The 14101-nt window shown below is 45.5% G+C and overlaps 1 protein-coding gene across 5 annotated transcripts in view; it reads left to right on the top strand.

Annotated features, from left to right (window-relative positions):
* Positions 1-2564: 2564 nt before the first annotated feature.
* The window catches only part of USP18 (ubiquitin specific peptidase 18), a 32094-nt gene continuing 20557 nt past the window's right edge, over positions 2565-14101 (top strand). For 2 of the 5 annotated variants that reach the window (XM_082348970.1, XM_082348966.1), the window contains exons 1-2: positions 2566-2895; positions 13990-14097. In XM_082348970.1, coding sequence (XP_082205096.1) covers positions 14094-14097 — 4 coding nt within the window. In that variant the 5' untranslated portion in view covers positions 2566-2895; positions 13990-14093. Of the gene's footprint in view, positions 2896-7679; positions 9756-13989; positions 14098-14101 lie in introns of those variants that run through there. The other 3 variants (XM_082348969.1, XM_082348968.1, XM_082348967.1) reach the window with 3 other exon arrangements.

The raw sequence follows: 14101 nt of genomic DNA, 5'->3' as shown, positions 1-14101 counted from the left end.
AAATTTTTATGACCTTGACACTTTTGAGAATTACAGGCCAGCTGTTCTGTAGACTGTTCCTCAGCTAGGGTTAGTCAGGTGCTTCCTCATGGATGGATTCAGGTTGTGTACTTTTACAGGAGCATCTCAGAAGTGATGCTGTGTTCCTCCAATTTCATCCTAACAGATGGCACATAACTCAATTTCCCATCACTGATGGTGTCCAGTGAAAGTACTTCTTTTCCCATTTGTAATTAACATTTACATTAATTGTAAGTAGAATGTATATTACATATGCATAATATTAGTAATTAATAATATGTGTTTGGTGGGAAAGTGTTTTAAAATTGTGTAAATATTCTGTTCCTCATGAAACTTGGAGCTTATTCAATTATTTATTTTTATTGGTGTGGACGATGAGTTCCTATTTTATCTAGTGAGTTATAATCTGTCCGTTTTGTCACTTATTTTGATGCTCAAATTGTTCTAGGTTGGGCCAGTGGGAGTGCCTTCCAGCTGGCTTCCATGTCCTTTTGACATGTCCTCATCATTCTTTGAGCATTTTCTTACTTTCCAACAGAACGAGGCGTCCTAGGCTCATCTGGTACTTAACCCTGAAAACAACAGTTTCTCTAAGCACTCTGGCTCCTGTAACTAGAGAACGGCAATTAGAAGCCAAAATCTGGGCGCTCGATGGGCACAGTGCTATCAGGCTCTCACTGGTCCAGGCCTTCTCAGTGGACAGAGTTGGGGACACAGGTATGCATACACACAGTTACTGCTCTATTTGTTTCTTTGCCTGTCTCTCTAAACATTCTGAAATCATGAGTCCACACTAACTCCCATTCCAGTTCAACACGGTAGGGTTCATTCTCCCATCTGCCTCTCTGATGGTGACAAATCTGGTTCCAATTATCCTTCTCACCCTACTTGGGGGCCAACACCCTTGCTCAGGCCTCATAATAATTGTTATGGATTCTTACATTGTGTAGTCCAGTCTCCAGCCCCGAGACTGACCCTGACCATGCTACACCGGGGCAGCAATGCCAATTCCTTTGCTCCACCGCGTTACCAAGATTCAAATAGAATGAAGTGATTGACTACAAGTAGCATCTGCTAAGAATCACTGGAGGCAGATACAACTGTTCCTTAGAATTCTACTGACTTAAAGTACTTAGAAATTATACCTAATTTACAACACCCTCTCCCCATGCCCTCACCTCAGGGGCGTGAGGCTCCTGTTTACTGACGGGTGATGTTGGTTATATTGATCGCTCTGCATTCACTGCACCTGTGTAAGCACGGGCTGCATACACTCACCCCCAGTCTGGAGAGGATGTGCCCTGCGGTGCACTCTCCTGCTTTCCATTCCGGCAGCAGGGAAGGGGAGCCTTAGCTTATGTGCAGGGTATACGTGCATTCATGCACACCGACAGGTATATGCAGCATGGATACATGTGCCTTGCTCAAGCTTCTAACAGACACGTTATGCTACGTGTATCTTCACACCAGGACGATGTGAACAGAATACCTCACTGCAAACCCGCCGCAGCCTCAGTGAGGCCCTGGCGGCTTTGGGTTTCTGAAGCCTCTCACCCTCACACCTGGCCAGTGGATGGCTTTCCGAAAGGCTGAGCACTTGTGAGGAGATTCCATTCTGCTTCCCTGCACAAGTCTACCACTGTCCAGCAGGGTTTCTGAGGCCCCTGGCAGACAACCCTTCTGCTGCCAACCCACGGGTCTACACACGTGAAGTGCATTCTAAAGAGGTAACAAGAGTTTCACGCGTGCAAGTTGTCCATCCCTTTTTGAACCTTAACCTATCTGCATGCCCACCCGGTGAGCCCCTGATTTCACAGATCTGGCATTTCATATGAAGGGGTGAAATTAAAGTCAAGGCGGTGGCAGTGGGGGGTTAAGACCGAAGGTTAAGACCCCTCTGGAATCCTGGCTCTACCACTTGTAATCTCGTGACCTTGGGCAGGTCACTTAACCTCTTTGAAATTTAATATTCCCTCCTATAGAATTGGGATAAAAATAGGGCCTACATCAGGAGACTGTTGCATAGATTGAATTAGGTTTAGAGTTTAGAAGCGAGCCTGGCATTTCTCTGGGATCCAGTGTATGTTAGGTTCTAAGCAGGAAGAGGCAGTTCACTTTCTTTTCCCCAACTGCTCTGCATCACAGTGGGTCCTCCCCTCCGAGCAGAACGGTGTGATAACGGCTTGGTACCCATGTGCCGTATTTCATCGAATCTACAAGCCATCTATTTTAAGGTACCCAATTTAAGAAATTATATTATGGCTTTAAAAAAGAAAAACATGCTGCCACGTGTACTACGAAATGCCAAACGATTGTAAGACGCCCCCTAATTACTACGAGGATCTTCTAATGTCAAAAGAAGCGCTTCTTCTAGGAACCGCTGGGAAAGGGCATGTAACGCAAAGTGCGCGCACGTTTAAGCGCGAAACCAGTTTCGGCTGCACCTGCTCCGCGCGCGGGGGCGAAACGCGGGCCCTTGAGGCGAAGCCTCGGTTGAGTTTCGCTTTCGGTTCGCAGGAAACGAAAGCTGGGCGGCGGGGCGGAGCGGGGCGGGGAGGTAGGCGGGGACAGAGGTGCTGGCACAGAGGTGCTCGGCGCTTGGGGACAGAGGCGCGCGGACCGAGGTGGGGACACAGGCGCAGGGACAGAGTCGCAGGGACAGACGCGGGGGCCGAGGTGGGGACAGAGGCGCGGAGGCAGACGCGGGGACAGGCTTGGGGACCGAGACTTGGAGACCTAGGTGGGGACAGACGGGGCCCCGCTCACCCCGCCCGCAGCGCCCGCCACGCCGCTGCCTGGAGGACCGGACGCGGTTGCTGAGTTTCTCCCTCATCCAATTTAGCAGCGCGGGTCTGACGCTTCGCTGCACCTGAGGCAAGTTTGGTGATACTTTTGGAAGCTTTCTTTCCAGGGAAGGCACAACGGGGCTGTGCTCAGATGCCACGTGGATAATTATGGGATTCTTTTGGGCTGAGCGAATTATAATAATGGTCTGTATTCGTTAATACGTATATTAGATCAGTGAAATTTTCCCACGCTGATATATTTATTTGGACTTTTTTTGCACGGCTGTTTTTAATTAAAGAAATTGCAAAATCCGCCTCCTACCGTCTCCCTCTTTTCCTGGAAGAAAGCTAAATTTAGACCTTTAAACCTAAAACTCTATTCTATGACCCCTGAAAAATGTGGGTTCAAAGTGTTTTGAAAACTAAAGCAGAGCCTTTAACTTCATGCTTTACAGCATTGAGGTAGTTATACTTTGAAACTGTTCAAAAAAGAGGCAAATACTTAAAACATTTCTTTGTGGTGTTATATTGTGAGAGTGAGGCGGAGGGTTCAGACCTAGTCATCCAGGTGGTCTAATGTGCTCATACAAATCGGACTAATATAGGTGCACAGATCCATCTTGGTTTTTGGATCACTATCAAATAACTGAAGAAAAAAAACCGCTTTTTGTATTTTCACTAAAGAAAAATGCGTTGCACAGTTTGGGCACTTTTACACAATGATGAGCTTGCAGAGGGGAAAATGGGTTTCATGTGGAGTGTTCTAATCTGTGTGCCCAGCACATTACCATCACTTGAGAAACACACACGAATGATTAAGAATGAGGTCTGAATCTGTCGTTGCCATGATGGGTTGGATTTAGAAGACTGTGAGGCTTGTGTCATGTTCCGGGCATGATGATTTTGTTCCTCTTTGAGCATTTAAGGATGGAGTCAGTCCTCCTTGTAGAGAATCTAGTGGTGAGTGAAGAGCCCAGCTAGAGACCAGGGCCAGCCCAGGTTTCCATCGTGTCTTATGTTGTTTCTCCGAAGACCCCAGTTGTTTCTGTGACTACAGTGATGGCCAGTCTAAGCCAGCTGTTTCTATCATTCACGTCTCCCATTTATTATTTTTTTAATTTTATTTATTTTATTTTTTTAAAGACACCAATTGTACTTGAACATTTGTGTGTTTTTTAAAAAATTAATTTATTTTTGGCTGTGTTGGGTCTTCGTTTCTGTGCGAGGGCTTTCTCTAGTTGTGGCAAGAGGGGGCCACTCCTCATCGCGGTGCACGGGCCTTTCACTATCTCGGCCTCTCTTGCTGCGGATCACAGGCTCCAGACGCGCAGGCTCAGTAGTTGTGGCTCACGGGCCTAGTTGCTCCGCGGCATGTGGGATCTTCCCGGACCAGGGCTCGAACCCGTGTGCCCTGCATTAGCAGGCAGATTCTCAACCACTGCGCCACCAGGGAAGCCCCTCCCATTTATTTTAAGGGCAAAAATTTTTGGAAGGGTGGGAGCTATGTTAGTTTAGTTCTTTGGAACCAAAAATTTTGTTTAAATAATAGACTTTAATACTAGACTTCACTTTTCAGAGCAATTTTAGGTTCATGGCAAAATTGAGTGAGTGCAGAGAGTTCCTGTATATGCCCTGCTGCCTCCTTTGACTCCACAGCGGCCTCCACCTTTAACCGTTTGTTACAGCTGATAAACCTAGGTCATCATCATCCAAAGTCCATTCTTCGTGTTACGGTTCATTGTTCTCTGCATTCTGTGAGTTCTGACAAATGTACAGTGACATGTATCCACCACTATAGTATCAGAATAGTTTCACTGCCCTAAGAATCCTGTGTTGGACCCCATTTTCTGAGTCAGGGGTTGAGTTTGAAAATTCAGCTTCCTTGGGATATATCCATTCTCTTTTTCCCTGTCACCAGCTGCTTAGGTCACTTTGCCTTTCCCCATCCTTCTCAGATCTTTAAGTTTCACTTTCCTTCCTTTTTTTTTTTTTTTTTTTTTTGATAGGATCACTATTTATTAATGATAATATTTTGAAAACAAATTAAAATTTGCTTTCTTCAACCATTTAAATGCAAAGATCTTAATTTGATGCCTAAAACTAAAAACACATGATAACACCCAGGAATCAAAGTTTGAGTGTTTTCCAACAATACAAAATTATAAAATAATTTAAAACTGGACGCTATTTGACTAATATAATTCAAATCAGTCTCTCAGTGGAAGAGACTAACGTCGCAAAAGTGAAATCCCGCATGCTGTTGCTGTCTAAAGAATCTTCAAAGACATTGCTGTGTTCTTACTAACATTAACAGCTGCTGAAACAATTCTTTTAGAAATCCTCATTTTCTTCCAGGGGTGCAGTTTCCCAAAGAATCCCAGGCTAAAATCTAAATGGACACAGGGCCAAAACCGAGTGATACCACAAAATTCAGACTTCCTTTAAAACAACTTTTACACTCTTTCCTTGGAAGAGAGGACAAAGGACACAGCTCTCATTATTTGCTCTGTTTACACCACAAAGGCTTCAGGACAAGAAACTCTGGGGGTGATTACTGGCCAACTGGTTGAAGTGCATCCCTGCTCATAGAGAATGCTTCTGTTATTTTCCTTCCTTTTTTGCCCCACTTAACCTGTCTCTCATCTGTGATCAGCGCTGAAGTTTCCTGCCTTTTTCTGTTGCTCTTTGGGATCTGGCCTGCCAGCCGGCCCAAATGATGCCTCCTGGGTTTTACTGTCGTATTTTCGAGGTTTTGGCAAAGTGCAGAATAATGTCTCTGGAAAACAGGCTGGTCCCTTTCTACTGTTTCATCAGATTTCCCTCAGTGTGGTCTCAAAGTCCTATTTTTCGCTCATGGAGTTGTCAACTGCCATCATTTCTCTCTCAGTTTGACTTCCCTAGGCTGAGCCTCGTAAGAGGAACAGCTGTTTATGACTGTTGAAAGTTAATATTTACTAAGAAAAGAGATTTTGTTATCTGAGCCATTTAACATGAATCTGTTAATTATGCCACTTATATTTAGCTGTTTCCCAACTTCAGATGTTCTCCTTCCTTCACATTTTATAACAGAATTGAGAAAAAAAATTCTAAGACTTCACATCCCCAATTCATTAATTTTTTGGATCTTGGAATAGGAACACTGTTGCCAAACAAAGCCTCCCTTAAAAGAAATTAAATCTGTGCCTTAAATGAATTATTGCTTATTTTAAATCACATATTAATTAATTACAGGAAATTTGGAAATTAAGAGAAATAATCCAGAAAAAGACAAAAATGATTTGTAATCCCACCAATTAGAGTTATCCTTTAATGACATTTTTGTTATGTTTTGTCCCAGTCCTTTTTCTGTGTGTATATGTAGTTAGATTTATGTTTTATAAAATTGTGTTCAGACTATACAATTTGTAAAACACATAAAGAAAACAGGCTGTAAAAATGAATTTTGGTGAACAGTTTTACATAGATCTTTGTGTCTTTGTTTCTTGAAGATAGAATCCTAAGGTAGAATCAGTGTTAATCAGTAGTCTTTCAGCTACAAGTGACAGGAACCCATTTCAAACTGATGTTAAGAACAGCAGAGGCGACTGTGAGTGGCAGGCAGCTGGGGGCTGGGTTGGATCCAGGGCTTCAGCTGGCAGCCTCAGGGTTCTGTCTCTTTCTCCATCTCTTGGTTCTGTTTCCTGTCATTGGCTCTTTTCCTTGGCTGGTGGTTTTTCTTCCTGTGGTGGAAAAGATGGTCTGATTTATGTTCTTCTGGCTTAAAACGCCTTGTAAGAGGCTGAGTATGATCAGCCCTGAGTGGGTCACGTGACCATTGCTGAAACAGTCCCCTTGGGCCCTGAGTGGCCAGGCCTTTGAGCCAGGCAGCGTGTGGGCTCCACCCAATCCTCATAGTCTGAAAGTGGAGATAGTGTTTGTAAAGAAAAGGTGAGTATGCTACCACAAGGTGGGGCACTGGGCTGGCAGAAATGACAGGCGTCCACTGGGGTCATTTTCAAGGTCGCGGTACACGTTGCCAAGTGGTCGTCCAGGCTGGCTGTGGCAGTGTCCACTCCCAGTAGCAGTGTGTGAATAAGAAGCTCGCTGCTGCTGTGCACCCGGACTGAACGATCTCTCTGCACAAGTAACACCGGGAGGTCTTCACTGGTGACCCCTTAAATCGAAATAGAGCAGCCGGGAATCATGCACCTTTAGGGAGAGCAACGCTGGGACTGAATTGAAAACAGTCTTCGTGAAATGACCTGAAGGTAGCTGGTCTGCAGGAAATCCTCTATGCCGGTGGCCAGTCCCCTGCAGCCTGAGCTTGGTCAGTGCTTGTCTAGAACAGCTTCTCAACCTTAATGCTTGCGTAGGTCACCTAGCAATCTTGTCAAAAGGCAGATTCCAATCCTGCCTTTGTAACAAACTTCAGGTGATGCTGCTGCTGCTGGTCCAGAGACCTGCCTACCTGCTTCCGAGATGCTGGACCAGTGGATGCCAATATTTTAGCAGAACAAAAGAAAAAAATTGAGGCCCCAGCTCCCCTTCAGATAAGAACTGAACTCTTAGTAGCCATTAATTGAGAAAACACACTGAACATCTCTGTGCATTCAGGAAAGCTTTTACACCTTTTGGCAGAACACTGAAGGGCTGAGTGTTAGACTCAGTATTTGGTTACAGTTGAGGCCATTTGCCCCTCACCTTTGCTTAAACGCACACCAATTTCAGCACATCACTGGGACGAAGAACGGGAGGCTCTTACAGGAGGTATCGCATGAGAAATATTTGGATTCTCAAGAAGACTTTCAGCGTAGTTTCTAGTGAACAAACTGCAGGTGCTAAGTTCTGAAAACTACAGCATTAGGGCTTTCCCCCCCTCCCCTTGTGGTCCTTACTGTCTCAGTAGCTTTTTAAACACATAGTGTCTGCTACCCCATAGTGTTTGAACATCTCACATAAGTACTTGAGGAGACTATTCCAAAGTCTCTGACAAAGGATGATGAAACCGTCTCCCCATCTTTCTCCTCTGACCAGGATTTCTTGTTACATTCTTCTGTGCTATAATTACCCTCCTGTATGCATACTGAAGGATGTGAACAAAACACTATATACAAGACAGTCTACATAACTTGCAGGTCCCCCAGTAAATTAAAAACGTGGGGCTCCTTATTAAACAATTGTGAAGAATTTCAGGACTGCAACAGGAGAGCATTAAACCAAGCCGGGCTCTTCTGAGTGCAAGTCTGTGCAGCTACACAGGTTGTGTACTCACCAAGTCAGCCCTGACTAAGTCCGTGATTCCCAAACCACTCATAGCCTGCATCTTCTTTGTTCCACTGTTGATGACAACTGTATGGTGTTGACATTTAAAAAACGGGTTTTCCAGTCTATAAATATTTCTTCAATCAGACTTGGAAGGATAGAATCTGACCGAACTCACCGTTAACCCACCGTGCTGTTTAAAAGAGGCTCTGGTTGTTTCTGCCTGTTCAGATGCCTGATATACATGATATAGAAGTAGCACATTTAAAATTATCACTGTTTTTTTTTGGTGCTCACAGCAGAATATAATTCAGGAAAATTATTTTTAGGAATGTATTTTCCAGAGCAATATTGTCCCTAGGATTCATAGTTTGGGTAACTGTCAAAAGTTGAGAGTTTTATTTCCATCTATTAAACTGAGTGACAATCTAAAGCCATCATTTGAACAACAGTTTTTAGCCTCCATAAGTAGACCAGACATTACAAAGAGCAGTGTGCTTGATTCATGTGTGTAGTCTGTGGTTTTTGAAGTTTGACTAGTGAGAACAAACTGTGTTTTGGGTGCATTGGTTCTTTTCAGATTTTTTATATTCTTTATCACACCTGGATTGAATGATGATTTAATTATTGATTTTTTTGTAGATATGTTTGGAGTTTTTCCTCCTCATGATAAGTGGTAAAGTTGATGTTCTGGTTTTAATTCATCTTCACACGATGTGAAGAATTTGCAAATAGGGTTTTTTTGTTTTTGTTTTTAATTTATTTATTTATGGCTGTGTTGGGTCTTCATTTCTGTGCGAGGGCTTTCCCTAGTTGCGACAAGCGGGGGCCACTCTTCATCGTGGCGCGCGGGCCTCTCACTATCGCGGCCTCTCTTGTTGCGGAGCACAGGCTCCAGACGTGCAGGCTCAGTAATTGTGGCTCACGGGCCTAGTTGCTCTGCGGCATGTGGGATCTTCCCAGACCAGGGCTCGAACCCGTGTCCCGTGCATTGGCAGGCAGATTCTCAACCACTGCACCACCAGGGAAGCCCGCAAATAGGGTTTTTTTCTTGAAAGACTCATGGCTTAATTGGGATTAAATAATTAAAATTTAAATACAATTCTTAAAGATTATTTTGTTTAATATTATGAGAAGGCTGGCATACCAAACAATTTTGCAAAGTCTAACTCTGTTAGACTTGATACAGTCTAACTCTGTTATTCTCAATTACTTTTAAAATTTAATAAAGTTGTAAGCCAAAAAAGATATAATATCCTCTATAAACTATTTAGCAAATTTATTCTCTTTACTATATGTATTAATTTCTTTTCCTTTTTTAAGATTTTAAAATAATTTTATGCATATAATGGCCCAGACCATTCACTGTTATAGCATCTTTCTTTTGCAGTGAAAATTATGCTTTTGTATCTCAACATACGAAGTACAATATATGAGATTTTCTACCCTAAGTTGTGTGGATCATTTGCAACTGGATATTAACAGTTAATCCAAGTGACCCCCCCCCCTTTTTGTTACACTGGTCACATGGGGTGGTAACCAAAGTGATCACTTGATTGTGTACCAGCGCAGGGACACCAGAAGGGGACTGAGGTGGGCGTTTGGTGGATGGCCTTTCAAAGGCTGAGGCCAAGGAGCAGATCTCAGATGAAGAATAATAATAAAGTGAAGCCACGCTTTGGTACTTTCCTACTTCATCTGAAAAACGTAAGTCTTCACACAACGTTTAGCATGCATTTGGATGCAGTGCCACTATCATTAAGTGCTCTGGCAGTAGGTGGGAACGACTGGTCTTTCGGTATGATTCAGGGTTTTCGTATTAGGTCTTTTATTATCTGTCCTTGGGTGAGTGCTCCTGTCTGTTTAGTTGGTACCAGCCTTGGCAGTCTGTCTTCAGCCCACGTCCACCGGGACATTCCCATGTATCCACTAGGGGGCAATGCCGACACTCCCACGCCTGGTTTGGCTTCTGCTTTTCTCACTGGAGAGAGAGATCTAAGGGCATCTGCCTTTAAGGACTTCTCTAGTCAATTAAAACTGAGCTTGTTGGGGGGAGTCCTGGAAGTGATTTGTGGTTCGGATCTGTCAGCAGTTGAGTTAGCTGTGCCTTCACTGCTGGGCTGTGTGTGTGCTCTTTGCGGAGAATGACTCCACACCCGCATCAGACCATGTCTGTTTGCCTCAGACCACTGGCCTTGACTCCAAGTTCCAATTAATTAATTAACTAGTTAATGATAAAATAAACACTTATGAAACCCTTCCCCCCAAACTAGAACATTACTGGCGATTACATGCTCTCTACTTATCTCATCCCTCTGCCTGCCCATTGGAGGTAATGACCTGGTCTTTTTTTGTTTTTTTAATATTTATTTATTTATTATTTATTTGGCTGCTCCGGGTCTTAGTTGCGGCAGGCGGGCTCCTTAGTTGCAGCTCACGGGCTCCTTAGTTGCGGCATGCGAACTCTTAGCTGCAGCATGCACGTGGGACCTAGTTCCCTGACCAGGGATTGAACCCGGGCCCCCTGCATTGGGAGCACAGAGTCGTAACCACTGTGCCACCAGGGAAGTCCTTGACCTGGTCTTTTTGATCTTCGTTATCCATTTAAAAATCTTTGTCACACATGCACGTTGATGCCTAAACAGCATAATGTCTCATTTTCCTTGAGTTTGAATCTACAAAAAGAAATATTAGATATTATCCTCTAAGAATTGCCTTTTGACTCAGCATTGTGTTTCTAAGATTCACCCTATTGTGACATGTTCAGTCAGGTGCAACTGAGGAATATTATTTCATTGTGTAAATTTATTACAGCTCATGTACCCATTCTTCTGACATTTGGGTCGAGTGCTTGGATTGTTTCCATGTTTTTGCTGCACAAACAGCACTGCTATGAACATTCTTGTTTATGTCTCCAGGGACACATGTAAGAATTTCTCTTTTGAATTTTTGGGTTGAAGTTAAGTGAATGTTTAACTTTACAAGATGATGCCAGGTTGTTTTCCCAAGCGACTGTACCATTCTACACCCTCCCCTAGTAGTATATAAAAGACCCTATTTATCTACATCCCCTCCAACACTTGGTTCCATCAGAATTCTTAACTGTTGCCAGTTGAATAGTGTAAAATGGTATCTCATTATGGTCAAGGTTTGCACTTCCCTGGCCACTAGTGACCACTTACTTTTTATAAAAACTAAAATTCTGGAACGTCTACATTTTATTCCAGTCCCGGCTTGGATGCACCCGTGCAGGTCTTCTCACAGTCCTTTGCACACTCTTTCCCACATGCTTCTCCCCCAAACCCCTGGGCTTTTTTGCACAACACCTGCCCTGCCTCAAGGTGCCCCTTATTTTAAACCATAGCCTTTCCTCTTTAATAAACTCAGATCCAGACTCACTTTTCCCACGAACCCTACCCTCGTGAACATCAGTGAACTTAGGTTACTTCATTAAACCACTGAGTCCTGACAGGCCTCTGAGCCACTGGCTAGAGTACAGACGGGGGCAAGTCATTTAGCCACGTATATTAAGAGGCTTAAACTTCGTACACTGTGACCTTGTAATTATATTTTTAAGAATATCTCCTAGGGCTTCCCTGGTGGCACAGCGGTTAAGAATCCACCTGCCAATGCAGGGGACACGGGTTCGAGCCCTGGTCCGGGAAGATCCCACATGCCGCGGAGCAACTAAACCCGTGTGCCACAACTACTGAGCCTGTGCTCTAGAGCCCGTGAGCCACAACTACTGAACCCGTATGCCACAACTACTGAAGCCCACGTGCCTAGAGCCCGTGCTCCGCAGCAAGAGAAGCCACCGCAATGAGAAGCCTGTGCACCGCAGCGAAGAGTAGCCCCCGCTCACCGCAGCTAGAGAAAGCAGACGCTCAGCAACAAAGACCCAATGCAGCCAAAAATAAAAATATAAATAAATAAATTTATTAAGAAAAAAGAATATCTCCTAGGTATTTAAGGATTCTTTTTTGAAGTGGACCATTTTTAAAGTCCTTATTGAATTTGTTGCAATATTGCTTCTGTTTTACGTTTTGGTTTTTTGGCCGCGAGGCATGTGGGATCTTAGCTCCCCGACCAGGGATCGAACCCGCACCACCTGCATTGGAAGGCGAAGTCGTAACCACTGGACCGCCAGGGAGGCCCCCCTCCTAGACATTGATTTAGCGTCTGGTTGTATCTGAAGGCCACAGGTTTATTTGCACGGGGACAGCGGAGCGATTGAGGAAACAGCATGGGTTGTGCCCGAGCTTAGACCCGGGGGCAGGCCTGAGCCCTGGGGAGATATGGCTGCCCCCAAAGCTGAAGAACTTGGTGAAATGAAAAGGCACGAGGCAGTGGGAGGACTGGGCTCGGATCCCACTTCCACGTGAAGGCCCTGCTTGTAGATATGAGGGAACCTTTGTGCATGGATTGCTGTGTCGGGCAGTGCCCTGCAGACACCAGTGGGCGCTCCAGGGCAGGTAGGGACAGGGTATGGTGGTTGTGACCTCGCTCCGAAACACAAGAGACTCCTGAGATTCCCACACACCTGGGGAGAATTTACAGGTGGCTGAAGCCTGTGTTGCCAGGAAGACGTGGGTTCTGGTTAACATGACCTGGTTCACAGCTGCAGTTTTGTTGTGTCCATGACCTTTGGTTTGCCTGAGGAAAAATCACATAGGTAGAAAAAGGTTTTATACCTAAAAATGTTCACTGCAGTTTTTTTTATAACTGCAAAAAATTGAAAACAGCCAGAATATTCTGCAATGTTTTGTTGCTATATCAGGCATCACTGTGAAGTGGTTGAAAATATACTGCTTTTTCCATTTCACATTATAACAAGAATATTTGATTACAAGTCTCTCTCAATTGCTTGTGCCCATGCAAGGGAAAAAGGAGAAAGCCCAGGGCAGAAAAGAATGTGTCAGAAAGTTTATATATGTGAATGTATACATATGGGCGTGGTGTTTGGGTTCCCAAGGACATTTGCCAGCCAGTCCTGGCTGAGTCTCAGCGTTTCTTGATGGAGCCTGTTGAGAAGAAGTCTCTATACCCTGTGTGTGTGTGTTTTGTCTGAGAAAGCTCAATAGACTCAAGGCCCCGCCATTGATTTGCCCTCCTTTGACGGTGTAGTCCCAGCCGAGCTGTGCGTGGGGAAGGTTTCCTGGTGAGCACGCTTGGGAACGACACCCAGGGGTGAGCACAGCAGGTGGGCAAACGGAGGACTTGAACTCCCAAAATTTGCGACAGAGGCCTCAGCCAATGCTAAGGGTAGCTCGGGGGCTGGGCAACCCTTCAGGCAGGTGGTAAGGCCCTTAGGCCCCCTCATCGTCCAGACTCTGGATAGGTACCGGGCCAGCTTTCTTCACTGGGGTGAATTCTGGAGGGGGCCTCAGCTGGGGGCCGTCTACCACCAACACCCGGCGGCCTGGGGAAGGGCTCCTGTCCCGCCGGAGTGTGAGTGGTCACCACCTTCCACTACAGGCAGACATAGCTGTTCCCCGCCCCAGTTACTTGAACGGCCCTGTGTACAACACGCGTGGGCGTTCGCAGCAACCCCAGCCCTGGGAGCCAGGACAGGCTTCCTTGGGGCCAGAGTGTGGACGGCAAGGAGAGGGCTTTGAGCAGCCTTCAGGCAGTGGAGGGCCTGGGAGTGAGGAGCAGGGAGACCCAGGTGTCTGGTCTGGACCCCTTGGTGAACATCGAGCCATTTGCCAGAACAGAGGGCCCAGGGCAGAGGCTGGGGCCGTGGGTCCCTATGAGGACACTGTGGGAATGAGGGACCAAGGGGACGGAGTCTCGCCGAGTTGTCGTTTCTCGCCCTAGAGCTTTGCAGGCCAGTCTCCCCAGACTCTGGTCTCCCCCCAAGCCTGGCTCTTGGGGATCAGAACTGATCACTTGGACGTGCTTCCCCTTCTCTCATCCTTTCCTCTGCGGTGTGCTTTCACAGAGGTCCCGCCAAGGCCAGCTCATGAGAGCTCTTCCCGGAAGTGAGGTCGTGCCGTCCTGAAGACGCCCTGCAGCTGCCGTCCGGGGGTCTTGGAGTGACCGCTGATGGGTAA

This window comes from Balaenoptera borealis, assembly GCF_965194805.1.
Source record: "Balaenoptera borealis genome assembly, chromosome: 13".
Classification (NCBI taxonomy): domain Eukaryota; kingdom Metazoa; phylum Chordata; class Mammalia; order Artiodactyla; family Balaenopteridae; genus Balaenoptera; species Balaenoptera borealis.
The sequence above is the reverse complement of the archived record's forward strand: the minus strand, read 5'-3'. Positions and strand labels throughout refer to the sequence as shown.